Genomic DNA, 16,432 nt, shown 5'->3' with positions numbered 1-16,432 from the left:
TAAGGTAACTAACATATCCAGCGTGAATTTATATTAGTTATAATTATCATGTAATTTAAACAGGTTGCTTTTCTTCTATATCTTCAGTTAATCTTACTTTCCAATCTTTCTCTTGGGTCTTTATTATGAATATTATTGAACCTACATTTATTTAACAATTTCCTGACTTTATTAATTTGACTTTATTGCTTTGTCAATAATACATTCTTATAAAATTTTCAAACATATGATTTTCAGTTTAAATATCACTATAGCTCTATTAAGTTCTTTATTTACCAGTTTCTATGACATTGATAGTTTCAGTTTAAAATGTAATATCTTTTCATCTAAAATAGTTCTGTTAAAGTTATGCTTTCAAATCAGAGATAGAATTATTGTGCTTACAATGCTCTTGATATTGTGCTACAAAAAAAGACAAAGAATGCCCCTTTAATTAAGGACCTTACATGAAAATAACCTTACAAGTTGTATACAGAATAGATTGGTGGCAGTCTCATAGAGAAAGTCATTAGTGGCTGGAGAAACCTCCAGGAAGAACTTCCTTCTGCATAATGTGGAGTTTCCTATGGGAAGAATTGGAAGAAAAGACTGACATTGTAGAGACTTAGAAGAGTACATGTAGAGGATAAACAGTAAGAGAACAAGAAAGATATGATGGGACCAGATTTAAATATCTAAAAGATTTATATTTGAAAGTAGAAGAAAAAAGGAAGCAATGGAGATTATTGTGTTGAGGGTGAGGAATAACATGGTTATACCTACACTTTAAAAAAAAATCAAGTCAGCTGATGGATATAGGATTAGAGAAAGAGTTGAGGTAAAGAGATAAATTAAAAGACTATTTAAATAGCTTAGAAGAAGAGTGATTAGGGTTTGAACAAGGGTCACAGTTGTGTGAGTAGACAGAAAAGAACATTTAGTAGAGATACTGTGTAGTTAGAATAGACAAGATTTGGCAACAAGTTGAATGCGAGGGTTAGATGAGTAAGGGATTATATCAAAGTTGCTGACCTAAATGACCAGGAAAATGGTGGTACCTTTATCAGTAATTGGTAACTTGAGAAGAAGTAAAGATTTAGGAGATAAGTTTTGCTTTAAACATGCTGAGTTTGTGAAGCCTATGGAACATCCAGTTAAAAAATATCCATAAGAGAATTCATGATGTGGGAATAGTTATATATAAGGATGCATACATATACATAGATTTACAATACATTACAACACATCATTCCGATGGAAGAGAATGAGATCAACAAATAAGAGACTAGAGAATAGACACTCATGGTTAGAAGCATGATCTGGATGAAGAAATAGCAAGGGAGACTAAAGTTAGGATCATACCAGCCCAAATTTTATGCTTGATTTTAGTCCTTCTCAATCATTTTCTCCATAGCTGCCATGCCTTCCACTCCAGGGACACAACATGAGGATATAACTCTTTCAATTCAGAATTCCACTCCTGGGATCACACTGATATGATTGGTATTTCCTTATCCCCAGTATTTCACACTAAACTCAGCCATAACTTATTTTATTTCTTAGTCATCTCATTCAAATCCTTCCTTCTCAGAACTCTACAACTCTCCTCACCACTCCCCCACCTTGACACTTTTCAGGTCTGGAACTATTAGCTCATCAATATAGATACTCTTAGAAAGGTTTTATTAATTTATAATTCTAAGACTTCATTCATTTTTCTTGGAATTTTTAAAAACAAAATATCTCTTTTTATCTACCACTTTTCCACATGTGTAGATTACCACTAATAAAATATAAGTTGCTTGAAAGCAGGGTCTCTTTCCTTTTGGATTTGAGTCTCAGAGGGTGTGTGTGTGTGTGTGTGTGTGTGTGTGTATATATATATATATATATGTGCGTGTATGTGTGTGTAGGTGTATGTATGTGTATATATATATAATGCATATGTATACACATTTTTGATACATCAATTATGTGAAATTAACATTATTTATGAATTTTCGAGTGACTAATAATTGGAAAAATTGATGCCATATTTCATTTTAATTATACTTAATTTTTGCATATATTTGTAAAGTACATCAATAACAATTTCATCATATACACATTATAAAGACCAAATGTCAACTAATATCTAGAAAAATAAATAATTATTTAGTTTATGAATATTATTCTTGTTTTTGCTTCTATTTACAAAGCTGTACATGCCTTAAGAGTTTTTTTTTGATTTCTGACATTCATAAATGAAAGTGTATTTATAGTTCCATAAACAGGTGTGAAATCACAAGTTTCACATTTCACAGAAAGGAGCAATCTCTGCAAACATTCCAATCTATCCATACCTCTGATTAAGGCAGATTACATAAAAAAACTATCCTAAAGAACATAATTATAAATAGTTACTGATGGCATGGAAATTGCTATGAATACTACCCAGTATTGGTTCTTCACGGTACAATAAAGACACAATAAGGATAAGCACTAATATATAATGATTATTAGGATTTTTTTATTTTGCAAAATATCTCACAATAATATTATTACACAGCAGACATTAATTTACACAGATTACTACAGATAAGAGGTACCATAAATTGAGAAAACCTGCCTTTATAGTACATTTCCATTTTAAGGCCTAATTTCTTACACTTGACATGATCAAAAACATTCAATATAAATGGAATTTAACAGCACTATGAATGCACAAGTAAGTTCTAAAAGGATCAAATGATTTTTAAAAAATGGAGGTAATTTTGTACACAACCCATCAAATAGATGTAGTTGTACTCATTAGGGCTTTGTGATTACTGCAAATGCTGCGATTTTGTGTTAGTTTCCTCATAATTGTTTGGATCTATTAATACAATGCCTACACTTTCTTTTATTATTTAAGAAACTATTTTATCTAATCCCTTACACACTTTGCCATTCATATGTAGCCATAACATAGTAAATTGTTCCAACACAGAAATAATTTTGCAATTTAAGGGTGCTGACAGGCTACCATGTGCTTAGTGTCTTTCCCAATTTAGAAAATTTTAATGACTTCTGAAGAGTATCTTTTAAAAATCCCAACAGATTTGATACCAGTATGTCAAAAATAGCAATCAGAACAAATACATAGTGGTAACATTCATTTCCACTAACACTTGTAAAAGAATCACTTAAACTAATACAGATTCGTTTTTTGTTATGGGGATGTTTGTTAATATTTATCCAATATGAATTACCAATATCTTTGAATTTCAATGCTAAAATTCTAAGACAAAATATAAACATCTTTGGAAATAATACCAAATAAGCAGAAGCATAATCAAATTTGAAATTACTTTTTTTAAGTTGGAAGGGTTAAAGTTGGTAAATTTTAACTAGAGAGCAAGGTGAGGAGAAAAATAAATTCGTTTAAAAGAGCACCAAAGTTCTAATATAGTTTTTATCTTGTAAGTAAACTGATTAAGAAAATATAAATGGTATAATAGTGATTAATGTCTTACAACAAATCACAAAAGACAAATGGGAAGCAAAAAAAAATCACATCTGCACAATTACATATGTCATGTGCATAATCATTTTAAAAACTATTAAAATTGATAACCTAAGATCCTTTAGTAATTACAGATCTTTTATATACCAAAGTATTTCTAGCTATGGGACATTTTTGCTTCTTTGAGGAATCACCTATATATTGTTTCTATATTCCAAAGAAAACCTATTTCTTCTTGAAGGCACTATGGTATTGTGCCCTCAGTATCACTTCAGTTCCAATCCTATTCAACATCAATGTGCTATCCCATTTTTAAAAAATCCCTTTAATGAGATTTTACCACCTAAAGTGTTTTGCCATTTGCCTTTCCTAATATGTTCTTTCTTACTTCATCAAAAAACAGGGCATGATACATTTTCATATACTCCCACACTACTCCAAGCTTCCCTTTATATTATGGCACCTTTTAAATGACATCTCTATAAAATTAGCAACTCTCTGGACTTTATTTCTTTACAGACTAGAATAACTAATATATTTTTTTCAATTTACAAAGTTAAATCAAGTGAATTACAATTTAGCTTACTCTTCAATAGTATCATAGAAAATTACATAAGAACAAAATGGCTTTATCTGAAAGTTAAAAGGAAGGAGCATTGAAATACTACATATACTAGAATACTGACATTATTCAGAGAGCGTGCACATCAGTTTCTCATTGTTTAGATCATCTGAAATGTTTTCATGTTCATACAAACAGTTGAGAGTTACTTAAATTTGATCAGTGATGTAGTGTGAGTTATTTTTCATATATTCTTAGAGCAGGATGTATGCTGTACATATATACACATTAACTGGTCAGAGCACAGACCTTAGTGTCATGCTTTCATTCAAAATTAAGAAGCTGTATTTTCATTACAATTGCATGGCATCAAAATGCAATATATTGCTTCAAAAATGCAAATGAATTTACAACTGGCCTTTGTGATTGAGAAGAAGAATGATGAAATGGTCTTCTTACATTTTACACAAATGGACCAAAAATACATCATAAATATATTGACCAATATATAACATTGAAGAACAAGAAACAGAAAGGAAACAATGCCCTGGCATAAAGATCAATTCTCTTTGCTGCTGTTGGAATAACTGGTTTGGCAGGAGGAGGTTTCTTGTTGTTCTTTGCCTGGGATTTCCCCAACCCATTGTTGACTTCAATGGGTTTTCCATAACAGTCATAGTTGGATAATTCAAAATCTCTAGGTAAACTGCCAACAATGCTGAAGTCATTTGATCTCAGGTCAGACTTGGAAGTACAGACTTTTTTGCATCTAGTCTCACCAACCTAAGAAATGAAAAGTTGTAGACACAATATGCTTATAAGTATTTCCTATTCATAAATGAAATACCTTTGTAGAGTACCTATTTTTAGTAAACTTAAACAAAACAGAGCTACTAAATTAAGAATTTAGTGAAATTATTGCATTTTTTGAGTAAAAAGAATTCAGAAAAAAGCAATTAATGAAATCAAGTTTAAATACTTATGGCTCTATAGCATTACCAATGTAAAGTTATTTATGCTATAAAATAAATCATTATACCTACGTACATCATTAGTATTTCTATATACTATCAACAAAAACCAGCAACAAGATATAGAAACTAAAATTCCTATTAAAATAAAGACAGATAACATAAAATATTCAAGAATTTACTTGCCAAGATAAATCAAATGATTTTTATGAACACTATTACAAAACACTTTTAAACAACTGGAGAAATATTAACTTTTCATAGGTAGGCCAAGTAAATATAATAAAAATGGCAATATCACTTAAGTTAATTTCCTTATTCAGTGCCATAGAACTACAAAAATAAAATATATAGAACTAGAAAAAATAGTGACACAATTTACTTGGAAGAACAAAAAGTCAAGAATAAGAAGAGAATTTATGAGGAAAATGTAAAGAAGCTTAGCAGTTTCAGATTTCAAACTCTATTACAAAGCAATAATCATTAAAAACAATCTGGTACTCGTTAAGAAATAGAGTGGTGGCTCAGTGGAAAAGATTAGGTACACAATATAGAGTACTGAATGACCATTATAAAATCTAGCATTTAATAAATACAAGGATACAAGCTTTTAAGTTAATGACTCAATATTTGACCAAAATTGTTGGAACAATAGAAAGAAGTTTTGCAGAAACAAGGCACGGACCAGCATCTCATATCATATACCAAGAGAAGGTCAAAGTGGATAAATTATTTAGATATAAAATGTTGACATAATTAAATTTGGGGAGCTTGGAAAAATACACTTGTTAGCTATATAGATAAAAACAAGAGCTTATGACAAAACAAAGGATAGAAACACAAATTAAAACAATTCTGAGATGCCAACTCACTTATCAGATTAGACAACATGATAGAACAGGAAAATGACTTTTTTTGGAAGTGCTGGAGGGGATGTTGAAAAATTGACCCATTAATGCATTGTTGATGGAATTGTGACCCAATCTGGGGTACAATTTAAAACTAAGCCCAAAGAGGCATAAAACTGTTCATATTCTTTCATCAAACATTAGCACTACTAAGTCTGTATCTCAAAGAGATTTAAATATATATTTATACAAAAACTAAGAGCTCTTTTTGTGGAAGCAAAGGTTTGGAAACCAAGGAACTTTATATCAATTGGGGAATGATTGAACAAGTTGTGCTGTATGATTGCAATGGAATACTGGTATGATATAAAAAATAAGTAGGAAGGCTTTAGAAAAAAACCTGGGAAGACTTAAATGAACTGATGCAAAGTGAAACAGTAAAACCAGGAGAACATTGTACATAGGTAACAGCAATATTGTAAGGATGATTAAACATGAAATTCTGAGTAAGACAATGACCCAAGACAAAAATTATTCATGACGTATAATGCCATCTATTTCTAGATAGAGAATTAATTAACAATGCAGATTGAAGCATATCTTTTTTCACTCTTTTCATTTTGTTTTATTTTGTTTGAAGATTTAATTTTTTTTCAATGTGGCTAATATGGAAATATGTTTTGCCTGACTTCATATGTATAATCTACATGAAATTCTTTCCTTCTCAAAGGTGAGGAGAGGAAAGAAGAAGGGAAAGAATTTGGAACTTGATATTTTAAAAAATAGTTAAAATTTTTGTATGTAATTAAGAATTATTTAACATCAATTTTAAAAACCCTCATAAGATTAATCTATTTTACTATTGCAGTGACAAAAATGTCTTCAATACATTGGTGCTTGTAAGAATTCTAATAAACTGAAATTATGTATCCACAGGAGATATGGAAGGAACTTCTACACTAAGACTCAGTCATGATCCAGAGCTTTTTCCACTCATGTTGATGGATTGCAGACATCACCCTATACTTAAAATCTCTGAGTTCTTTATTGAACTTGTTTCAAGGGTGTTAGCTTCTGGGTCAAAACTTCTTTCCATCAGGTAAAGTACATATTATTCTTATCAAAAGATATAAAGTAATTAAAGTCATATCTTTTTGTTTTTTGTTTTTGTTTTTGTTTTTTTTCCCTGAGGCAATGGGGATTAAGTGACTTGCCCAGGATCACACAGCTAGTAAGTTTAAGTATCTGAAACCAAATCTGAACTCAGATCAGGCAGGTGGTCTATCCACTGCACCACCTAGCTGCCCTGAGACTCATATCTTATTATCAATTGAGGGAACCAGATGTCCTAAAGGAAAAAAAAATTAACTCTACCATAATGTTGTATAAAATATTCAAATCAGATAATTACTGAATTCAATTTGGTTCAACAAAATTACTAATTAGCTATTATGCACCACACATTATTGTAATTTATTAAGAATAAGATGGTTAAAAACAACATAGTTCCATAACCTACTATAAATATATAACATAAATTGGTAGAAAATAATAAAAGGTAGAAATAATATGAGAGGGGCAAAAAGTTCTGACAAACACTGACAGAGTTCTGATCATAATATAAGTCTTAGCTTATTGGGATTAAATATAACTTTGATTAATCGCCCTATAATCTAGAAATAAAACATTAAAAAGTATCTATTATTTAGATTAATGTGTTCTTGGTGAAGTGATGCCCCTTAACTCTATTGCTTTTCAAGATAGAACAATTGAATCTAAATTAGTGCAAATATATATATATATATATATATATATATATATATTCACTATTTGAAGTTATGATTATCTGAAATATTGTCAGCAATTATAATACTTAAGGGAGACTCATTATTTGCACTAATCTTTATTTCTTTGTATCATAACAAACTATAAAAAAGTTCCAAATTCTCCCCTGCCCTACAGTACTTGGAACATAAGTGAGGGAACTTATTATACTGTATAGTACTGTACAGTGATAAGACTGAATATTTAGCTATTTACTTTACTACTACTGAATAATGAAACAATTCTTTATTTGAATGACATCCTGTTGTGATACGGGAGCTACCTACCAGTGTCTGCTGGAGATCTAACTCAGACCTGTAGAATGGATAGCTTCATGTGAGAAGATGATGATGATACAAGGAGACTGAGAGACAATTGCATTCTCTGACCTCTGTTCTCTTCCCTCCAATTTATTTCATTCCTAATCTACAAGGAACATCTGCATAAGTAAAGGCTGCTTTGCAACTCACTCAAGGATTATGATTCACAGTTGTGGAGGTTCTTGGAGAATTGATCTGTCCCTTCACCTAGGCATGTTCCTTAACAACATCCTATTGTTTATTACATAAGCTTCAAAATTAGAATCCTAAATATTTCAATATATCTGCCACTTCAGTGATATGAGTAGTCTCTCCAACAACATTGATTGTAATTTATCCATATCTGCTCATCTTGTCTATCTCTGTCTATCTCTGTATCTGTGTCTATCTCTGTTTCTCTCTATCCCCCTAAAACTCTCCTTTCCCCATGACCACACAAACCTCACTCAAGTCCTTGTCACCTCTTGCCTCAATTATTATAATGACTCCTTAATTTATCTTCCCATTTCAAGTTTCTCTCTTTTCTAATACATCATCCATGCAACTCCCAAAGTGATACCCCTAAAGCACAATCCTAACAATATCATATCCCTGCTTACAAAAGTTCAATGGCTCCCTATTGCTTCTTATGACAAAATACTAAATCCTCTACTTAGTATTCCCAATCTGCATCTAGGATGTCTTTATATATAGTTATCTATCTATCTATCTATATAGATATCTAGATATATCTAGATATATACGTCACTTACTCTATGATTCATCTAAACTAGTCTACTTTATTTTCCTTGCAAAAGACATTAGAATTCCACCCATCCACATGGCACAGAAGTAGGATATCCTAGTAAAACCTAAAATATCCCCCTCTTGCCTCCTGGACTATTTAGTTATCCTATAACTGTTTCTTCATTCACGTCCCCAAATTAGCTCATATTTATGTTTTTTAACATGCTCCTTAAGTACCTAGATATATATTGTTGTCTGTCTGGAGAATGTAAACTCAAGTATGCAGCTGTTCATTCTTGTCTCTGTTCCCAGCACAGGATCTGATACATAAAAGGTACCTATTAAACATTTATTGATAGATTGTAGATATTATTAATGTACAATTTTGGGCGGGGCACAGATGTGATGTCATTGATATAGGGAATATCTGATATGGAAATTCCTTCTATAGCTACAGATGTACATCCTCTTTACAAAATACAGAGAATTGTTTGAGGACAGCCAGAGATCAAGAGTCACAGTGTCAGTATCAATCAAAGGCAGAACTTGAACCAAGTTCTTCTGAACCTTGGAACCAAATATAACATACTGCTTTTTCACTAAAGATTTAAAAATTATGTAATTCCCAATGCTGATGTTTAGGGACAAAAATTACTGTGTTCTCTGTGCTTAAAGGTGAATGATTTTTCTACTATATATTAATATATTCTAAATACAAACAGTATATAATTATATTGGTATGATTTGGATATTTAATTAGATCTAACTACTTTCTACCATCTTGAATCCTCAATTTACAGGGAAAAATGATTAAACACATACACACAAATGCACACATGCCATCTTTAACACTGTGATTGAGGACATCTAGTTATTAATTCTGGGACAATGAGGCATTCAGTGCACCAGTTTGTCACTATTATTAGTGTAATGTCATATATTACAACAGGAATAGGAAGTAACTATTATTATCTAGCTTGGGACAAGATTTAATAATTCAAGATATTGGAATATTCTGAAAGCTTAGAATCCTCTTAGACTCTTTTAGCATTCTTAAAACCCAGAAAACTGGGCTTCAATAGATTCAAAGGAATTCTGACTTAATTGTCTCAGCCTGTAATCTCCCTGCTTTATATTGCAGGAATATAAGATTAACATCTTAGTATCTACTCAGTCAAAATAAAACTTTAGGATTATATTGCATTCTGTGAGTAGACATCTGACAAATATGAATTCAAAGCCACAGTTGCCTCTTTTAATGTTGAAGGTCAAAACTAAGAAAACACTGCTATAAATCCTACTGCTTTTTCTTAGTTTTTGCTATTTGTAAATAATTAGAGGATAAGGGTCAGTTTTAGATGTCGTAATACCCAAAGACAGAGTAAGTTATTTCAAAATTTAAACTTTATTTCCCCTAAAGAACTGTATCATTTAATATTCAGAAGAATTTTTAAATATCTCATCTTTTGTTTGATTTTTCTCAGACCTCACTCAGAGATTATTAGAATAGATTCTTGGATGATCTTCCATCATAAAATCTTTCCACTTCAACTCATTATAGATTCAGATATTAAAATTATCTTCCTAAAATGTAAACCTAAGCATACAACAGTTCCTCTAATTCAAAAACTCTGGTGGCTACATATTGCCTCAAGAATCAAATATAAGACCCTCTATTTGATTTTTAAAGCTCTTCATAACTTATACCTAATTTTCCCCACCTACTCCTAGTTATGTACTCTAAGATTCAGTGAAATTGCACATCATTCTGTTCTTCACACACAGCACTGCAGGAGGTTTTATTTTTTATCCTTCATTCCTGGCATGCTTTCTCTCCTTACCTTCACCTCCTGAATTCTGCTTTCCTTCAAGTCTAAATTTAAATCCTGTCTTCTGCAAGAATCCTTTATAGTCTTTCTTAATCTTGATGCATTCCCTCTGAAACTACCCCCAATTTATTCTGTGTGTATCTTACTTATACACAGTTTTTTTTAAAAATATGTTGTCTCTCTTCCATTTCACTGAAAATTTCTTAAGAACAGAAACTTTGGTTTTGTTTTGTTTTTATTATTTTGTATCTCTAGTGATTAACAGTGTCTGGCAGATAGTAGAGAAATAGTAAATGCTGCTTGACTGAGTAACCATATAATGTTTAGTCAATTCCAAATACAGATTGATTATAATTCTGATTCTCAAATGTGAAATTACTTAAATATATTAAACTTAACCTTAAGAAAACAGAAAGTAATACCAATTAATATAAAAGTTGGTTATAATAAAGGCTGATAGCCTTGTAGTAACAATAGATATTTTCAATTCTGGAGAAGTATGAAATTTTCACTTTCTTATTTCTTGTGTTCTTTTATGTCTTGAAAACTTTAAAAGAAGACCTGTTAGATGTTCAATTCAGACTTAGATATGGGTTCCTTTAACTTCATGGAAATAAAGAATTCCAAAGAGAATAAGTAATAATATCCAAAGAAAAAACATGCAGGAATCAATTATTACTGTCAAATAAGAAAATGTAGAAAAACTGTTTCTCAGTAACATGAAACTAACAAAATCATGTTCAGAATACAAGGTGATATCATGCATATATAATTCAAAATTTATATTTTTATGCTATGCCTCCTTGAGACTAAAATATTATTTCCCTTTCTCTCATATATTTCTGGCACTTCACAAAATTGCTGATAGCAGAAATTCATCATTGTGATAATGAGGTATTAAAGGATCACATATGAAACAGAAATAAATGGTCCAATGGGTCAAGTTATTTCTTTCATTATTTCATATCTGGACTCTTTTGCTTTGAGCATACCAAAAATTGAGAGGCTTGCGGGCAAAATAGATTTCATGCCAAACAGAAAAGATTAGTAGCTGTTGCAGTACATAAAATCTTTTTAGATATTTATTGATCTAAAGGGTGATATTCTGCAAAGCATTTTATCAGCTTCCATTGGGTTCTGATTTTAGAAACTAGAGCCAGGCAAAAAAAAATATTCTATACACCCATAAAGTATTGTGATTCCCTTCTGACTCAGTGGGTAGAATCAGTGATTTCATCAGCTTGGGAAGTTACCAAAGTAAAGTTTCCCTCTGATAATACAAATTACCCACCTTGACCTTTCTGTTACTTTAATGAATAACTGCTAGGGAGTTATTTGAAACACATAGGGACCAAATAATGTGTCCAGGATCATTGTTAGTGTGCCTCAAAAATGAGATTTACATCCAAATATTTCAAATTCAAATCCTAGCGCTCAATAGTTCACCATACAATGGTGCCTAAAGATAGCTGAATTAATAGAGAATTGGCCAAAACACTATGGTGACAAAGACAAAAAGACAGTTGGATTATACATTTATGTGTGGATGGCTGTGAGATTCTGAAGTTCATTGCAGAGTTTAAATTTTTAGAATTTACATTTGAAAATATCATTTTAGAAACCAAGGATATGTAATTTTCCCCTGTCATCTTTTTTCAGTAGGAGACACATAGTGTAGTTTCCAATTGTTATTATTCTTCAATGTAATTTTTAATATTATTTTAAAAGAGGCAATTATAATTAGATTATAGGTTATGATTGAAGTTATTCAGCAATATTTTTATTTCAGAGGGTACTAAAATTTAGACCAATAAATTCATGAAAAGTATTATTGTATTTTCATATGAAAACTGCTAAACCAAAATGATCTAAGTATTTCTGCAATCAAGTTGCATCTTTAATTGCCATGTGATTATTTAACACATATCAAAATGATTTTAATCACATAAATATTTTAATTTTAGAACCTGCTTATACTGATGGGTATGTAATGTTGATATCAAAATTAAATTAACTTAGCTTCACAATTTCTCTTTGCAAATCCTGTGTAAAGATACAAAGGCCAAATTATTACTAAATATATTTTGAAAATTATTTTCGGTGATTCAATAATAATAATGTTAAATTACATTTCTCAAAAAAAAAATAGGAAGTCAAAAAGAGAATGAGGGAAATCTTTTATCTGGACAAAAACAACCTTACCTGTAAAGTGCTAATGTGAACAGGGGTCCCAGTACCATTGACTGTGTTCTTCTTAGCTGCATTTCCACCTTTCCCTTCTGCTTGCTCTGCCTTGGCAATCCTGGCTTTCTCTGCTTCAATTCGTTTGGGATTGTTTAACATCACCTGAACTACAGCATATTCTACCAGGGAGGCAAACCCAAAGAGAAGGCAAGCAATGAGCCAGACATCAAGGGCTTTCACATAGGATACTTTAGGAAGTTCAGCAGCAAGTGTGGTACATTCAGATGCCAAGCTGAGGACTGAGAAGATACCTATAAAAGGAGAAATATTCAGTGCAAAAATCATTCATTTTTCTCTGTTTTTTTGGTCATTCTCAATATTGCATAACTCAGTGTCTACAGTGCCTCGACCAAAGGGCCATTTAAATAAGAAGTACAAATCTGTAGCCAGAGATGATTGGATGTATTGTGTAAATATGTTATTATTTTAAGAAATAAAATAGAAAATTTGAAACAAATTATTTTTAAAATGTCCAGAAATTGTTCCTTATTTAAAAACATTTTTATTTTTATGTATCCCTATTTCAGTTTATCCCTAATAAAGGGAGAGGTGTGTGTGTGTGTGTGTGTGTAGTACATAACTGGATATCCAGTTGTACACATTATCTGAATTTTCATCTTATTTTCAGACAAAAGCAAGTATTATCATTTCATTCTACCCATTGAATAAAATGTGTGTGTGTGTGTGAGTGTGTATATAAACCGATTCCTAGGAAAATTCCTAGTAAATGAAAATAGATCTAATTTATTAAGAATAAAAAGAGAAAAAAGATGACAGGAAAAATATCTATTTTCAATTTATTAAACAGCATTTCACTCATTATTTGACAAAAAAACCTGGGTAATTAGGCAGAAATTAAGGTTATACCTATAATACTTTATAGTAAACATCAAGAAAAACTCGGAATGAATACATAACCTATATATATATATATATATATATATATATATGTATGTATGTATTTAAAAAGTCATACTATAAATAAATTAAAGGAGCAAAGAAACAATTATTTTCTGGATCTATGAAGAGTTCACAACTTGAATTTCCCAAAGAAAAAAATTCAAGTTATCAACAGTTACATAAAAATAAATACTCTAAATAACCAATAGAGAAAATGTAAATTAAACTAACTTTTTCATCTCTATCAGAGTTTCAAAGATAACAAAGGGAAGATTGTGGGAAGATGGAAGAGTAGGTCTGAACATTGGAAACTTCACATTTCTCCCTCAAACAAAGCCAAATTGCACCTCAAGGTTAATGTAACCAATTGTAAAACAAATAAGAATTACAGAATCAGAACAAGAGTCATATCAGGAATATCTCAGAAGTCCCCAGGAAAGATTCCTAGAAGGAGGGTTAACCTCGGGTGAAGTGAAAATATCTCCAGGATAGCTCCATAGAAACAGCAAGTGAGGAACCCTGGGGCTAACTAGGTTCAATTGTTCCCTTAGCCAGAATCAAGGAACTTTCACTTCCAAAACAGCCTGGGGAATCAGGGTTGGAGACAGTAAAAACCTTGGCTGATAAGGAAAACCAGGTCCATCTGTGTTGCCAGCATACCTAGTGAGTGCAGAAGCAGGGGGGCTGGTAACTGCTGGCTGTGGGCACTTATAGGAAGATGAAGTTCTTAGTTTGGGTTCCAGGTCAGAAGTTAAAGGCACCATTTCCCTCACTCCAGGATTAGAGGTGATTATATTAATAAATTTTTATTTTAAACAATGAGCAGGCAAAGGAGAAAGAAGTCAACCTTAGAAAGTTACTATGGAAAAAGGGAAAATGGAGTTCATTTTCAGAGGACATCGGAGCAAAACAAAACAAAACAAAACAAAAAACTCCCCTACCCCAAACAGTAATCTTAAATGGCTACCTGTCGAAAAAGAATTTATAGAAGAACTAAAAAAAAAAAAAAAAAAAAAAAAATCAAATGATAGAGATTGAGGAAAAACTAAATGTATTTCTATATCTATATGTGTATGCATACATATGCATACACAAATAAATATATGTGCATATGTATATATACATATATGTTATAGATATATATGTATTCAATTCAATACATATATATTTATTTATTTATTATATGCACATATATGTATATGTGTATGCATATGCATCAGTTTAAGAAAAAACAATATTAAAAAAGAAAGTTACCCAATTAGAAAAGGAAACCCTGAGTCTTAAAGCCAAAAACTACTCTGAAAATTAGATTTAGGCAAAGGGAAGCAAGTGAAGTTACAAGAAATCAAGAAATAATAAAACAAAATGTAAAGAGTGAAAAAATAAAATAAAATGTGAACCATTAGAGAGGAAAAAAACAGTTCTTGACAACACATCAGGAGGAGAAGCTATAAGAATACCTGAAAGCTGCTACCAAAAAAAAAATCACTATAACAGTATCATAAATAATTAAAGAAAATGGTCTGATGTGATAGAAGAGAAGTAGAAATAGAAAAAATTCACTAACACCACCTCAAAGATATCCCACAAGGAAAACATATAGAAATATTATTGTTAAATTTCTAAACTCCTAGATCAAATTAAGTTTTACAAGCAATAACAACAAAAAAACCAATTCAAATATGCTACTGTTACAATATGAATTGGACAAGAGCTACAATTAAAAAAAAACAGGTTCTAGAATATTATATACTGACAATCAAAAGAACTGGGTTTGCTGCCAAAATCATTATATTCGGCCCAATTAAGTATTGTATTGAATGAGTAACAAATGGGCATTCAAAAAACCATCAGATTCTCAAGATTTTGCCTTAATCAAACTTGAAATCAATAGAAAAATTTAACATATAAGAGCCAACACCAAAGACTAATTTCAAAGGACTCAAGAAGGACAAGTTGTTAATGTTTTATATTTGGAAATGTAAACATTATGTCTAAAATTGACATTAGTAATTAGGAAGTCCAAAAGAAAGATTGAGGTAGTATGATCTGACTCTAAAAAGTAAAACTAGTCTAAGAAAATGCAATAATAATTACTCTATCTGATAAATTACAAGAGCAAGAAGCAACACAAAGGAATTAGATGGGGGAGGAGAACTGGTAGTTCTGAAAACCTTGACACATTGAGAAAATGTTAAAGAGGGAATAATACATACATACCAAAAAGGGTATAGCACTATCCAAAATTTATAAAGAAATAAGGAGGAAGGGAAGGGAATAAGGAGGTATAGAAGAGTTTATATTGACAGGAACAGAATAAAATATGTAATATAGAGAGATGACTCTGGAGGTGAAAATGAGGTAGCTGAACTTGTCCAGCCCTCCCTCACTGAAATTCAATTCACTTGCAAGTTATGGCATCACCTCCCTGAGATAATGGCCCTCTTTGAGAATGAAGGACACACAAAAACCCATTAATTTGCTTGATTATTATTTAACCACCCCATCATTTATCCCTTCCTCATCTTCTCCCCCTCTTTCCCTCTCTCTATCACATTCCTATTAATCTACATATTTGATTCTGTTCCTGTTTATCTAAACCCTTCTATATCAACAACAAAAATAACAATGAAAACAAATTTTTAACATACTACTCAATGCATATAATAAGACAATCAAAGAAAAAGGAAAAGGATCTGTATGTAAAAAAAAATAATTATAGCAGCTGTTTTCATGGTAGCCAAA

At 31.1% G+C, this 16,432-nt stretch overlaps 1 protein-coding gene across 2 annotated transcripts in view; it reads right to left on the bottom strand.

Annotated features, from left to right (window-relative positions):
- Positions 1 to 2,158: 2,158 nt before the first annotated feature.
- Positions 2,159 to 16,432, bottom strand: part of GLRB (glycine receptor beta) — a 104,901-nt gene continuing 90,627 nt past the window's right edge. For both annotated transcript variants that reach the window (XM_003773111.3, XM_031944197.1), the window contains exons 9-10: positions 12,746 to 13,038; positions 2,159 to 4,808 (exon numbers count right to left, since the gene is read on the bottom strand). In XM_003773111.3, coding sequence (XP_003773159.2) covers positions 4,512 to 4,808; positions 12,746 to 13,038 — 590 coding nt within the window. In that variant the 3' untranslated portion in view covers positions 2,159 to 4,511. The remainder of the gene's footprint in view (positions 4,809 to 12,745; positions 13,039 to 16,432) is intronic.

Source organism: Sarcophilus harrisii, chromosome 6, assembly GCF_902635505.1.
Source record: "Sarcophilus harrisii chromosome 6, mSarHar1.11, whole genome shotgun sequence".
Taxonomy (NCBI): Eukaryota; Metazoa; Chordata; class Mammalia; order Dasyuromorphia; family Dasyuridae; genus Sarcophilus; species Sarcophilus harrisii.
This window is presented reverse-complemented; position numbering and strand designations above follow the sequence as displayed.